Source organism: Nelusetta ayraudi, unplaced genomic scaffold, assembly GCF_046127955.1.
Source record: "Nelusetta ayraudi isolate G7.1 ecotype Tasmania unplaced genomic scaffold, CSIRO-AGI_Nayr_v1 ptg000018l, whole genome shotgun sequence".
In the NCBI taxonomy this organism is placed as follows: Eukaryota; Metazoa; Chordata; class Actinopteri; order Tetraodontiformes; family Monacanthidae; genus Nelusetta; species Nelusetta ayraudi.
Genome location: NW_027466068.1, coordinates 3,619,877 through 3,634,338, shown reverse-complemented (window position 1 = coordinate 3,634,338; position 14,462 = coordinate 3,619,877). Strand labels below are relative to the sequence as shown.

The 14,462-nt window shown below is 39.7% G+C and overlaps 4 protein-coding genes across 6 annotated transcripts; 2 read left to right on the top strand and 2 right to left on the bottom strand.

The window, feature by feature from the left end:
• The first annotated feature begins 120 nt into the window (after window positions 1-120).
• On the top strand, window positions 121-4,991 carry LOC142887925 (rab5 GDP/GTP exchange factor-like). Of its 2 annotated transcripts, none has more exons than XM_076025898.1 (9): window positions 121-294; window positions 1,453-1,780; window positions 2,221-2,348; window positions 2,610-2,761; window positions 2,843-2,912; window positions 2,999-3,134; window positions 3,324-3,418; window positions 3,504-3,760; window positions 3,854-4,991. In XM_076025898.1, exons 2-9 carry the CDS (start codon window positions 1,617-1,619, stop codon window positions 4,256-4,258), a joined length of 1,407 nt encoding a protein of 468 aa, XP_075882013.1. In that variant the 5' UTR covers window positions 121-294; window positions 1,453-1,616; the 3' UTR covers window positions 4,259-4,991. The 2 variants fall into 2 exon arrangements, with proteins under 2 accessions (XP_075882013.1, XP_075882012.1); XM_076025897.1 differs by lacking the exon at window positions 121-294 and adding an exon at window positions 886-1,122.
• A 513-nt stretch (window positions 4,992-5,504) lies between these two features.
• Window positions 5,505-8,111, top strand: psmd9 (proteasome 26S subunit, non-ATPase 9). Its single transcript, XM_076025888.1, has 6 exons — window positions 5,505-5,663; window positions 5,789-5,888; window positions 6,742-6,935; window positions 7,034-7,135; window positions 7,544-7,632; window positions 7,895-8,111. The coding sequence occupies exons 1-6, from the start codon at window positions 5,577-5,579 to the stop codon at window positions 7,920-7,922; spliced, it is 600 nt and encodes a 199-aa protein (XP_075882003.1). The 5' UTR covers window positions 5,505-5,576; the 3' UTR covers window positions 7,923-8,111.
• Window positions 8,112-8,697: 586 nt separating this feature from the next.
• On the bottom strand, window positions 8,698-11,867 carry gtf2h3 (general transcription factor IIH, polypeptide 3). 2 transcript variants are annotated; one of them, XM_076025887.1, is made up of 13 exons: window positions 11,617-11,867; window positions 11,393-11,472; window positions 11,201-11,307; window positions 10,635-10,777; window positions 10,463-10,525; window positions 10,222-10,251; window positions 10,105-10,133; window positions 9,933-10,007; window positions 9,803-9,856; window positions 9,578-9,646; window positions 9,363-9,498; window positions 9,239-9,275; window positions 8,698-9,119 (listed from the first exon to the last, which is right to left on the bottom strand). In XM_076025887.1, the coding sequence occupies exons 1-13, from the start codon at window positions 11,624-11,626 to the stop codon at window positions 9,059-9,061; spliced, it is 894 nt and encodes a 297-aa protein (XP_075882002.1). In that variant the 5' UTR covers window positions 11,627-11,867; the 3' UTR covers window positions 8,698-9,058. The 2 variants fall into 2 exon arrangements, with proteins under 2 accessions (XP_075882002.1, XP_075882001.1); XM_076025886.1 differs by having other exon boundaries at window positions 10,463-10,531; window positions 11,617-11,865.
• Window positions 11,868-12,486: 619 nt separating this feature from the next.
• LOC142887920 (Rieske domain-containing protein-like) lies at window positions 12,487-13,671 on the bottom strand. The gene is made up of 3 exons (XM_076025889.1): window positions 13,087-13,671; window positions 12,943-12,977; window positions 12,487-12,847 (listed from the first exon to the last, which is right to left on the bottom strand). Exons 1-3 carry the CDS (start codon window positions 13,304-13,306, stop codon window positions 12,563-12,565), a joined length of 540 nt encoding a protein of 179 aa, XP_075882004.1. The 5' UTR covers window positions 13,307-13,671; the 3' UTR covers window positions 12,487-12,562.
• Between the last annotated feature and the right edge of the window lie 791 nt (window positions 13,672-14,462).

The window sequence follows — 14,462 nt, the reverse complement described above, 5'->3', positions numbered from 1 at the left end:
GTAGCGTTTTTAGGTAATAAAATATAGTGGTGAGTGACAGTTGACTTACTTATACTTTTATCCTTGATTAAAGACGTCATCTATCCGCTGTATGACACCATTACTAGTTAACTTGGATTTTGTGCTGGATTTATTTTTTTCACATGCACAAATTCAAAGTATCTATGCTGCAGAATTTAAATGAGCTCCACTTTCAAGGATCGATTCAGTAGTTTGCACGCACATCGTGTTGATAAGGAGCATACAATTGGCTTTAAATAGCCGCTCTGCTGAGGGTTGGCCAAAGCATCAACCGTAAGTACATGAATACTCGCACACTCCTCTTTATGTGTAGGAGAAGACGCGTCCCGTTGCCTAGCTACCTTTGGCCAGGACCATCAACTCACGCTCCGACCTGTTTAAGCTTGGTTTCCCGCTCCGACAGGCATATAACCAAGGCATTAATTACATTTGCTATATCGTTTGATTAGTCCACAGCAAGGGTGATGTAAACGCAATGGCACACAATGCGCAATTGTGTAATTACCTAACCCTGAACTAAAGATTAAGCTGGATTTACATGTCGTCATGCTTCTTTTAATTGTGGTGAATTGTTTTACTTCTCATGTGAGGAGGCTGATCGCAATGTCTTACGTCTAACACATTCGATCATACAACCATTGTAGGTTCTTATATCTTAATTTAGTTTTTGTTGTTTTCATGACACAGTCTAAGTATGACTAATTTCTTTATATATACTGTTGCCAGTTAACTGTGAGTTTGTCACGGTCTTGTTTTGCCGCTCAAATAAAATGTTCTTACGAGGTTGGTGCGAAGTGTGTTTTGTTTTGAAAAGTTAACATCAGCATTTCCTACTTCATGGATAATTATCATAGTCTCTTCCGGTTTCTTAAATTTGGGAAGCGACACACACACCGTCCACCGCGGCTTCCCTGACAGTGCGTTATCGAGCCAGATTATTGTAGTTTGCTGGTTTTAATACATGAGTAAACATCTAAACCGATTTCGAAGATATTATAAATATGCTGTATTCGACTTACGGTAACATTTGAACTGTGAAACAAAAAGACAAACTCAAATCAGGGGTCGGCGAACGCAAGGTATGAAGTCATCGTCTGACAGGTGAGTGAGTGGGGCAGCGAACAGGACACCGACACAAGACAGGTTGGAAATGTTTTTTGTTTGTTTTACATTGAAAGAGAATAAACCGAAGTTATATCAGCTCGGGGTCACCCAAAGAGTTCTACATCCGGTAATCCCGTCAGCTGATCGTCAACTACTTACACTGTTAGCCACGTTAGCTCACGGCCAACAAGTCAATAAAAAGTGTTTATCGGAGAAATTAACTTGCCGACAGATTGTTCTTTATGTAACATTTGCTGTGTATTATTGTATAAAAGGCAACGTAAGGTGGTAAAATAGCTCAAACTCTTCTCAATTCCTCCTTGACAGAGTCTTCAAGGCTATGACGTCCGGGAGCAAGTCGGGGAGGCGAGGCTCGTAAGGCTCGTAAAAGAAGAAGCGAGCGAGCGAGAGAGAGAGAGAGAGAATTGTGGCGTTTGAGACTTTCCTATTGCGTCCGATCAGTAGGACAAGTTCGTGAGAAAAGCTCGACAATGTGGGCGACGCCGGATAAACAGAGAGGGATCCGAGTTTCTAAGGAGGAGCTGCTGTGTAAGAATTCCTGTGGATATTATGGGAACCCTGCGTGGCAAGGTTTCTGCTCCAAGTGCTGGAGGGAACGAGCCCGAGCTAACGGAGCCCACGGACAGGACGCCAGGTACAGTACGGTGACGTCATCACACATTGTGGCTTGCAGCCCTAATCGCCTTCTAACCGTGTTGTCAACATGCAAGACATGTCCAAAAAACGTAAATTGATCTGTGAAAGTATCACTAAATATATATCCCATACAGTAAGTCAGTGGTTCTCAGCTGGTGGAATCTCAGGACCCACATAGTTTTCCTAAGAATTGAAGTCGCAACTCAAATTTATTTAACAAAAATAAAAACGTCAGCCCACTTTCTATCATGTCTAGTAAAGAAATTATTGAAATTGCTGAATTGTGTGTCCTGCAATGTGACTCCTTTTAAATAAAGGCGATTGGGGGGGGGGCACTCAAAACAGCTCCACAATCCACAAGTTGATAAATGCTGCCATAATTTATATATTTGAACCTAACTAGATGCCCTGCTAATTTGTGTCATTGTTGTCATGCAGGCCGAGCGACGATGGAACTCCGCTCACCTTCTCCAAGTTTGAGGAGAAGAAAAACACAGAGAAAAGTCGTCGCATTAACACAATGAGAAGGCTGTTCTGGGGCAGCCCGTCGCCTCAGAAGCAACAAGGTTTGAGCATTTCTAAAGTTTTTCTTTTCCAACAGTATTTTTCTTTTTTTTCTTTTTTTTAGCACAAACTTTCTCATAAGGTAAAATAAAGAATTTACTTTTTTCTTTTTTTCATTGAGTTGAGAACTGCGATTGAGGGAATTTTGCAGAATGTAGAACTTTTAAGCCACTAATTTGTTGAGTTGAGGTATTTTCACATGTCACATTGTGTTGCTTTATGTCCATCTTGATTAGTGTCGTTAATATTTTATTTCCATCTAGAATCTCCTGAAGGCTTTGGAGCAGCGTTAAAAGCCTATCAGAGTCTTGAGCCTGGGGACTTTACCGGCTTTCTGAAGCTGCTCAGGAGCCCTGCATCCAAATGCTTGCAGTCCCGATGTACAACTTTTCTCAACACAATGGAAGCCTATCATGTAATGACCTCTTTCTGGTTGGTTCCAAATTCCCTCTGACCTTTCAGAGCTCTCCTCATCGTAACGTCTCATTTCTTACAGGAGCTACCGGTGCAGAAACAGTCAGATTATGTACAAGATTTCTACCAGTCTTTTGCTAAATACTTCAAGGGTGAGTACATATCACTTCATGTCATCGTGTACTGCTTATCTTGAAGTTATTACAGTGTTCAGTCATGATTACATTCCTGTTTTCAGGTTCTTCTGACTCTCAGGTCACTCAGATAATGGAGCATCTGGAGAAGTTGATCATGACGCGCTTGTACAAGTGGGTTTTCTGTCACGACAGCTGTGATGATGAGCACAGAGATCTGACTCTGCAGAGACGAATACGGTAACCTTCATACACGAAGTGACAGATGTTTTGTTGCGAGCAGAAGCCCTGTTTTTTTTTTTTGTTTGTTTTTCAACATTTTTTATTTAGGAATGGCAATAAAATGCAATACAGTGTATGCTCTCAGATGGTACAGTCAATATTTGCCACTCCAGAAGCCCTGTTTTAACATGTGTTTTTACTCTGCAGCTCTTTGAACTGGGTCACTCCTCAGATGCTGGGTGTGCCTTTCCCAGATAAGGAGACTGCTGTCACGGGTGACCCTTTTCTTCCAGCTATAACGGGTGATTGACTGCTTTGGTTTTAAGTCTATTTATATTATATTTAAATATGTTGCACGCCCATCACGCTGCATTGTCTCTTTCTCAGCCATAATTGAGATGGATGCCAAACGAGCGCCTCAGGACAAACTCATATGTGTGACCAAATGCAGCCAGCACGTCTTCGAAGCACTTTCCACCTCAAACACTGAGCCAGCCAATGCAGACGACTTCCTCTCGGGCCTCATTTATGTGGTTCTGAAAGCTAATCCCCCTCGTCTCCATTCCAATATGCAGTACGTGATCCGCTTTGGTCTCCCTCACAGTCTGATGGCAGGAGAAAGTGGCTACTATTTTACAAATTTGGTAAGTGTCAGGCAAATCAACCTCGCTATATTGTCTAAGTAGGAGTAAGCTTGCCCTCTCTCATGCCTCTCCCCTCCCCCACTCCTCCTCTAGTCTTGTGCAATAGCCTTTATCGAAAAGCTCGATGGACCGGCACTCAACCTCAGTGCTGAGGAATTTGAGGCCTACATGCAGCGGCAGCATCTTCCCCGCAGTGCTAGCACGAGGGAGCAGCTTTGTTGTGACACACAAAACCTGCTGGAGGAGCTGAAGGGCCGACAGGAGAAGCTGGACCGAGGGGTGGATGTTCTCTACGCGGAGCTTCATAAATGGGTCCAAGCCGTTAACTCGCAGCTGGACGAGGCATTGACAAAGTTTGCTGTGGTAGAAAAGGAGATAATGGCCCAGGTTGAGCTTGCTGATTTTGAATCCTCCTCACCTCACAATGTGTGTCCAAAGGAAGAGGACCAAGTTGTACTCGTAGATCAAGAACATGGTCCAAAAGACACACACTGTTAGCTTTTTTTTAAAAAAAAAAAAAAAAACTCCTCAAAGTCTGGTACTTGACTATTTCATTAGTAGCTCTAACTTGCTTGGGCAGCACAACAAACATTTTTGCTATGTCGCATTTTAGGAGTTCCAACTTTCAGACCGGGGGTGTGTGCTCATTAAGATATGAAGGTTCCACTTTTTGAAGGAAACTTCCTATGTTTACGATGAAAAGTGTTTGAACGTACATGGTGTTTTTGGATGAAGGCCATTAAAAATGCAATCATAATATATTTATATGGTCTAAGCTAATATGAAAACAGCACTCAGGAATTTAATTGAAACTGAGTTATTACTTAAAATGTATATTTTTCCTCATTAACCAATGTGCCTATATGAAGACCACTGTGAATGCAATGTTACAGGAAAGTATATCAGATGGCAACTGTGGACCACTACAAGCTATTGTGTGTTTTTGTTCAATGAAGTGTTTCAGAGTTGTTTTATTGTTGCCAACATTCTGCCTTCAGAAAATGTGCACAAGTAGGTTCCTCTGTGCAAAAACATTCTGCTATTACTGTCAGTGTGCAGATGTACAATGCTTATTACTATTTAAAATCTACTGAGGAAATGAAGGGGTTTATAATAAATTATTATAACTAATTAAAGTATATTGAAGTAAACCACTATGATCTAACGTGTATTTGTCTCTGTGAACTTTTGAAGAAATCTGACAAAAAGATTAATAGCCTTGCAGCAAAAATGTCTTTCTGTGGCCTTTATGTGTCGAGTTTACATGTTCTCTCTGGTTCTGCATGAGTTCTCTCCGGGTTCTACGGCTTCCTCCCACAGTCAAAAGACATGTATGTGAGGCAATTTAGAGTCCAAATTGTCAGTAGGTGTGAGTGTGTATGGTTGTGTCTTTCAATGTTGCTTTGTGGTGAACTGGCGACTTTTCCAGGGTGTATCCTGCCTTTGTCCCATGACAGATGGTATAGGTACCATCAGACCCCCGCAACCTTGGAGTGCAGAAAGAAGTGGGTGTAGAAAAAAACCCGCGACCATTGTAGTAATGATGTCTTAATATTTGGTTATTTTTGCTGAGAGATTTTTTTAAATCCATAAATCGGTTTTGATGCATATATATATTTACACATCTTGGTAACCGGTATTTCTCACGAAATATTTGTTTTATTTTATTTACGTCAATTTAGAACAGGCGCATTTGCGCCAGCCTACTAAAACATTAGGTCCTTATGTGCGCATGTGCAGTAATGGATCCCACGTAGTCTTAAAGAATAGGCATACTTTTGAGTACGACAACAAAAGCTGTCTTCTGGAGTCCGAAATGACCATGGATAATGTAAAGAATCTTATCAAGAGGAAAGACGACATTGAAGAGCAGATTAAAGCTTACTACGACGTCCTTGAAGACGTGAGTTTGCTTTTGAAGACTGATTTTAATGATGATGCAGCAGAAAGCTACAGCTAAAGTATATTAAACCTGTTTAAAGTTAAAGTTGTTTGTTTATTTATTTATTTTTAACTACTTTTTGACAGCAAGGTGTCGGACTTCAGGGACCTTTGGTGGACGAAGAGGGTTTTCCCCGGGCAGATGTAAATTTGTACCAAATCAGGGGAGCAAGGCACAATATTTCATGTAAGCTAGCAGTAGCATGTAAACATTCTGTGTTTGTTGTGTCTTCCTCTGTATCAAAGTAAAACAGTACGACTTCCAGTAACACCCTGCGAATGAGAATGTCTGTAACGATATGTTGGATATATGGAAACGCGTTAAAATGTCAGTTATTCTGCCGGTTAGCATAACTTGATGTTTTAAAAGCAAAGGTGGAAAAGGTATTCGCATTCTGTACTTAGTAGAAGTACAGATACTTGTGTCAAAAAAAGACTGGTAAAAATAAAAGCACTGGTTCAAGTCCTTTACTCAAGTAAACCTAAGAAAATATAGGTTCTGAAATGAAAAACAAGTTAAAAGTAAAAATGATTTATTTATTTATATATTTATTTCAATTAATGAAACGATACATTTGTTGATAAGCAGAGGTACACTAAAAAAATAATCTCCCTATAAAATATACGTGTATATTCAGTGTAGTTCAAAGAGCTCCACTTCAGCTATTATAAGTGAATTACTTTTAACAGAATTTATTTCTTTGAAACCCTTTGAAACAAAAGTTACTGTTTTTCTGATGTAAGAGGTAGAAAGTACAGCCAATCTTTTGTAAAAGCAAAAAGTCATCAAAAGAAATTCTCAAGTAAGGTACAGATACCTGAAAAATCTTCTTGAGTACATTAACAAAGTATATGTTCTTTGTTACTTACCCCCTATGTTTAAAAGTCAACCATATCTCTACATCTTTGCACCATGTTTCTTTCACACATGAAGTCCACCAAACTTCCATCACTGGTTTATAATGCTAGGAAAGTTGCATATTTTCTAAAATGTATTTTTTAGGTGTGCTGTCTACTTTAAAGGTAGTGGTGTTTGTCAGGCTTACAGAATGACCATAAGGCCATTATGGTGGAGATTGAAGAAGCCCTGCACAAGCTGCACGCCCGAGAGAAGGCCAAGCGGGAGCAAGATGAAGCAGAAGCCCAGGTGGAGGCCATGGATCTGCAAGCCACTCCACCTTCTCCCTTTGCACGGGTGGATGCTGTGACCCAAGGGTCACCTGCCTGTGGAGCCGTGAGTGACGCAAACATACCTCCTCCAGGTTATTCACATAAATACAGCTTATAAATGTTAGCTTTTGCTTCCTCAAAATGACACGTTTCTGTCTAAAGGGACTCCGAGTCGGTGATGAAGTCGTTGAGTTTGGTTCTGTAAACGCTGGGAACTTCCAGAACCTCCAGAACATTGCCTCTGTGGTGCAGCACAGTGAAGGGGTAATTAACACACTCTGTCACTTTGATATTTTGCTTTATATATCACATTACATGTCTGATGTTATACCTTGTCTGATGTTATATCTAGACTGATGTTTGAGTTATGGTTTTGTTTTATATGTTCTAATTTTGTGGGGATTTCTTCTAAGTTTAAGAATCATGCAAAACAAATTCCAGGAGGACTTCTGACAGTAAAACTAATCAATCGATCAAACAGCTATTTCTGCACATGTATATTGAAATGGATGCCAGCTCTGCCAGATGTTTCATATCAAATGTCATCACATTTTGCCAACAGAAGCATAAGATGCGTTGTTAATCAGATGGCAATTCTATTTCCCGAAAAGCAGACTGGAATTTGCTCTTTTGTCATCCAGCGTAAATTTCAATGTCATGTTTTGTTCACAGAAACCACTGCATATCGTAATAATGCGTGCTGGCCAGATGACCCACATAAGCCTAACGCCAAAGCGATGGTCAGGCCGAGGTTTGCTGGGGTGAGTGCAGCTACAGTCGAGGAATTTAATGTTGGATCATTGCTTTGAATGTCACCAGAGCACCAACGTCTCCTCTGCTTTTTCAACCTGACGGTTGTGCTAGTTCGCTATGCGGCTGTTCTCTCATGGTTTTTGATTTACTGGATTCATATTCAACAAATGTGTACATATTTCAACACGGATAAATTGATGTTAGATCAACTACTAATAGGTATGAAGTAAGGCTTTCCATTTAGTAGTACCTGTTTGTTCTCTCTTTCAGGTGCAACATAGTTCCAATTCAACGATGATCAACAGGACAGTTGTTCCACTACTGCCACTGATTCTACTGGATGATTCCAAACAGACCTGCTGCACACACTTCAGTTCATTTAGTTTCTCTTATTGAATTGAAGCTTCTTTTTTTTTTTCATGTGACCGCATTCTTTACGATTGAGCTCTTTTGTTTAACGCTCAATTAATAAACATGGGTGGTTGATGCTGCCGTTTGATCCTTTACATTCAAATGACTGAAGTGGCTCAGGGTTGGGATTTTCTGCAGGGACGTGGATTCTTCTGCAGCATGTACAGAAGGTGAGGCAGCGGTTAGCGCTGTCGCCCCACAGCAATTGGGCGACGGGTTCGATTCCCAGGCCAGGGGCCTTTTCTGTTTGGAGTTTGCATTTTCTCTCTGGGTCTGCGTTGGTTCTCTCCACGTTCTCTAGGTACCTACCACAGTCCAAAAACATGCAAGTGAAGTGAATTGGAAACTCTAAATTGTCCACAGGTGTGTGTCAATGGTTGTCTGTCTTTGTCTTTCTATGTGTCCCTGAAGAAGAGAAGGTTGTGAAGGAAATTCAATGGAATAGGTCTTGTGTTTGGCAAAAAGTGTGATTCAAGGGATAAACAGATGCTATGAAGTCCACATACACACCAGAAACTCTACCCTTTGTATCTTAATGAGATAATGAACCACTAACATAATGTCTATCTTGAACTGAGTAAAACTTTCAGTTGTGCATGACGTATGTAACAACAATAAAAACAAGACAATACATTGGAAAAGACAGACTTTCAAAGATCACATTTTCATTGAGCAACAAAACATTTGGAAAATGTATTTTATTTAAAAAAATTCAAATAAAACTTCTAAAAATGTATTAACTTGATAGAAGCAATCAAAATGCAATGCAAAACAAATTCAGTCTTGTGAACCAATGACAAATACTTGAAAAAGGTACTTGAGTGCATCAATATTATTGTACATATTTGCAGCAGTCATCCCATGACTGCTGGGCCCATAGAATCATCAATGATATCCTATCCAGACTGTCTTAAAAATCAAGCATCAGCAGTCACACAAATCAGTGCCTGTTCTCATGATTTATCACAAATGATCAATTATCAGAGGAAATCAATTACACACCACAGAAAAATATTCTGTCAATTATTTGAGCTTCTTCTTTTTGGGCTTGACCATCTGTGGAAGTTGGATTTTGAAGGCAGTCCTGAAAAAAACAAAAATGACACTTGTGATGTCAAATGGGTAAAAAAGAAATCTGAACTGTTGGTTTTTATTTCTCATTAGTGTTCAAATTGCAAAAGGTAGATTATATAAAAAACTTACTCGCATGTCGTACAGATGGGACTGAAATTGCAGAAAACTACAAGAAAAGAAAAGTTATGAATCATTTATTAGTAGTTACATGAATGTCTTACATTTGCAAGTTTGACGTGGTACTCAGACTTACTTGATAGGCACACTGAGCACACGTAACCAATTTCAATGAGGTTCCGGTGGCAGAAGCACGCCGCCCTGTAGTCAACGTGCGTTGGCTGTGGCAGCATCAGCTTGGAGCGCTGCTCCGAGTCGGGCAGGAACACCCACTGTTCACAAAATACTGTCAACACATCGCCCCGTTTTTGCCGGAGGAAAGCAGATATAGAAAGGTAGAGGCAACTTCACCAGGAGGTATTGTGCCAGGGCAACTTTCTGGGGTATCTTGAGGTACAATCCTCCGGTTATATCGCAGGCCTGCAAAAACGCACATCTGAACTGGGTACATGCAAACCAGAACTTCCCAATACCAGGGTTGCCAAGGCAGCCGATGATACTGTTAAAGCAGCGACGACAACACGGAAGCCTTCAAGTTCTAAGACCTTGGGGCAACTGCAACAGGCAGTAACGCACCTGCTGAAGGAGACCCGAGTCCGAGTCCAAAACACAGGCGTCTATTAGAGTGTTCTGTAGCGAAATACAAGAGAGTCGGTGTCACGGTCATCATATGTGCATACATAAGACACACACACGTGAACAATACCTGTTTCTGAGCAGCAAAGATGACGTTCATGAAGTTCATGTACTGGCGTGCGCAGTCCTCAGCAGCTTTTATCACCTGCTCAGCAGAACGTAGGCAGTTTTTTTTTTTCCTCTTTCAAATCAAGAGAATACAGACATTGAGCACTTCCACAGTGAGATCGATAATAGCTCACCAGTATTCTTGACTTTGTCTCCTGTCCAACTAAAATGGAGGGGCAACAAATGAAGATCAACAAAATTAACACCACAGGAAATGACTTTTAAATCAAACATTGAAAACTTTGACTCACCCTCCACCTCTTTTGAGACTCTATTAATGTCTTTTTAATGACGCTGTTAAAGAAAATGTCCTTGCCAGAGATGAGCAGTACACAGTTTTTTAAAAAAAAACACCTGCACATAAAAATGAGACACCAGCAAATCAAAATAACATAAAACAGATAATAAGATGATAATAATTGTAAAGAACAAATATAACAAAAACAAAAATAACCTCAGTGAAGATTTTTGCAAATACTATTTTAAGGATACAGCAGAGAGCTTTGGCAAGGGATCCAGCCAGCAGAGTGTCATTGGAGTTTCCACTCACTTCAGCTGTAACTTTACAAGCCAGTTAGTTTAGATACATTTTCTTTAACCGTAGCATCTGCACATTGCTATTTATTTGCTGCAAATTACTTGAAGAAGGAATGAAACAACTTACTTTTTGACATGACATTCTTGATCTCTTCAACCATGTGCTTGTTGGCGACTGACAGGAGTTCATATTTTCCATCGCCGCAGGAGGACGCCTCATCTTCACCGTTGTCGCCACTCTTCCAGCTCTTATTGGGATACAGGAAGTGACTGCAAAAAAGCAGGCACATTAGCCAACTAGGACTAACCAAAATAGATGATCCATCACTTCATCACATTCATCACTTTTTATTAAAGTATATTTTATTCAGTAGCATTCCTGCTACAACCATCACTTCTAAAAATCAGAGGAAAGGATGTGAAAAAGCCACGAATCATTGATTTTTTTAATCAATAAGATTCTTTTTCTTTCTTTTCTTTTTTTTTTTTTTTTTTAAGTAAGACTAACATGTAATTAATGAGGAATGTTACAAGTTAAAAGCTACAGTAGCGTTCTTCTTCATCTTCTGGGTTTAACAAATATGAAGTGATATACAAGGATGGTGGTGACGTTTTAGAACTGTGTATACAAAAAACAAACAAAAACAAAACATAACAGAAAACCCTTTGAATGCTTTAGCCTTATTTATTCACCTATCTTGACAGTGGCTGGCAATGACGGCCAGCTTGTGTGTCCTACTCATGGCCATGTGTGAGTTCCCGAACACCATGATTGCATCCAGGCACTTGGACAAGGTGAACTGATGGGAGAAACGAAAATAGGTAAGTCACATACTGTTTAATACAGAACATACTAATATCTAACGTTGTTTACGATTTTAGCACCTCTGGGTCACGCTGTGCTTGCTGCCCCCAAAATACTGGATTCACATCAACGACGATTACGAGGAGGTTGATTTCATCGTCTGCAGAAGGTACAAAACTAGTGTCAACAACAGCATCAGCAGCAGCTATGCAAGAACTCGCAGAACAGTTTGCACACCGGTCAAGTCAATGAATTTTATGACGCATATTTGCAATGCAATAAATGTAGACGAATGCAAAGTTACCTGACGACATCACGGCGAAGTGTTTGTCCTTGGTGCGCAACAAAGTGGTATCAATTATTACAAGTTTTATCTTCGGGTAACGTTGATTCTTCTCCCGAACTACTACATTTTTCCAAAGAACATAGAGCAAATGTGTTATAACAATCGATTCTAGTATAAATAAATAAATAAATAAATAAACTTCTAAACGTGAAATCTAATTTAACAAACGCCAGCCTCAACGGTAAGGCAACTTCTCACGCCATCAATGCTGCTAGGCTATTTTACGTCATCAGTCTGCGACCACACCGTACCTTTCTTTTGAACGAACGTCGGAATTCGATACTTGGAATAGCGTTACATTTGTAATTGCTACAGACATAATTATTTATTTAAAACACAACATTAATATCATTAGTATTATTTTTAGACGCAAATTTATAAAGTTTTAATTTATATGTCAGCCGAAACAAGGCTCACTGCTGCCATCTGGCGTCTAAAAGGATTGTTCTTTTCAGCCACAAGATGGTATCCTCATAAAATAAAGACGAGGTAAAGAGGAAGTTCGATAGTCAATTTGTTTGTTAAATGGCAACAATAATCAAATGATTAATGTATGTTATTACATATATTATTTTGAATAAATATAAAGATTCGATTTCCCACTTGAAACAATGTAATTTTCATAGACCCAATTGACAAAACATATTCTGTATTCATTGTGAAAACCCAAACTTAAAAAAACAACACATCATTCCAAAAACATTACACTAGAAAATAATCATTATATAATAGTTAATGCCTTACGTCAAACCTTATCAGCGAAAGTTGGTGTTTGAATTATATAAGTAGCACTTGTTTAGTTTTGGAGCTTGCAAAAAACACGTCACATTTTGGTTTTTTTTTTGGTTTTTTTTTAAATAATAAAAAATAAAATAAAATAAACAATGACAATACTTGAGTCTGATTATTTACACTTGGCGAGTCGTTGGTTCTTGAACATAGTTCTGTATCTCTCAGTTTGATAGACATCTGAGTCAATGTCCTTGTTAGACACGTTCAAAGTCACAAATACATCTCCATTGACCTCGGTGATCCTGTGAATTCTCTGTTTGACACCTTTGGAGCGCCAGTGTGTTCTCAGAGGTTTGGCTGAGGGATCATCAACAGCTTGATACAGTCCTTCCCCTTCTGTCAGTGTAATCTTGTACTTGTGCCATGGACACACGATGCATTGTTTACCATCAAACTCCTACGTTGAGAAAACAAGAACAAAACCATTAGCAACAATAATGGCAGTTATGCATCAGGATTTCACAGTAATAATAACAGTCATATGCAACTGACCTCAATGTCTCCACACTGTAATGGGCCACCTGAATCTGTTGTGGAGAAAAAAAAAACAATATGAAACATTTTATTGCTATGAGCAGGCCAAAGCTTAAAATATGATACTAATAATAATAATACATCCACACATTTAGAGCTTACGATAGCAGCGCAAATCCATTGCATGAAGCCGACCCTGGTGGTGCAGGATCAACACATCCCTGCATCCGTCCACCTGTAGCGTCAGGCGTCCAGCCTTCACGATGTCTTCCTTCTTCCCAATGAAGTGGGAGGCAGGTGGTGGTGAGGAGGAGCAGCCAGCAGGAGGAGAACAGGTGGAGGAGGTCTGAGAGGCATCTTCATCCGACGACATGCTGGTCATTACGTCCAGCAAGTTACGATACGTGTACAATTGTGCATGTCCAGATACTATAGTAAACAGTATACTAAAAAAAAAAAAGTTATTACAGTACCGCCCCCCGGTAAATGTCGAATCTGTGCTTTAAAAAAAAACAACAACAACTGAACATTCAGTCCAACTGCCTCTGTATATCGCATATCCCGGAACAATCCTGCTAAGACCACATATATATATAATTAGCACACTAATACTTAAGAAAGACGAAAAACAATTTACACAGGAGCCATGTTTCCACACGGGCTACGCAATAACTGAGCGACGGTGCACATCGATGACGTTGTTCCTACAGCGGAAGTCTATTATTCCATAATAACGCGTCTACGACTGGGAGGGGCCAAAAGGTGCTATGTGGACGTTTTCAACCCAACCCCCCCCCCCCCCCCCCCCCCCCCGGCTGTTAAAATTAAAACCTGAGCTCAGACTCGTGTCGTTTAATTCAAGAAAAACAAAAATCACCACACAGAAAAGAGGAGAGGGTGTGTTGTAATCTCGTTCCACATACTAAATTTTCTGGCCACTCATCAGCTGGAACTTGATTGATGTTTTTCCTTTTATTTATTTATTTATTTATGTATTTTTTTAAATTTTATATCATATTTTGCATTTGATTGTCAAGGCTATCTGTTTTTTTGTTTTTTTTGTTGCTCTCAGCGGTCCCTGCAAAGAACAGTTGTATCTGATGTTGCTAATCACTGACGTCAGTATCAATATGTATGTGTTTCACCTGTTTGATCTGAACCCTGATGAAAACTCTTGAATTAAAGGGCATATGGTTTTAACCTTTTGAAGGCCATTTAACTTGAAATGCATTCCCTATAAGAGTTGACTTATTGTTTTTCTTCTCTGTTATTTTGTTCACCCACACTATTTGACAGTCAACAATGCTCATCTGAAAAAGAATTGGGTCATTTTTCTAATTATTATTATTTGTGAGACAGCAACATTCTATCTTTTTCAACCACTTTAATCTGTATTAAAGCCGAGGCCCATACGTTTTTTTCTTCTTCCATTAAACCCTGGTCTGGTAGCGTTTAAACCTTTCAGAGAATAAAGGGAGCCTTGAACTTCCTGGGAAACATGGTATTCTCAACGCATTCAACCACTTTGTTCTTGTTAC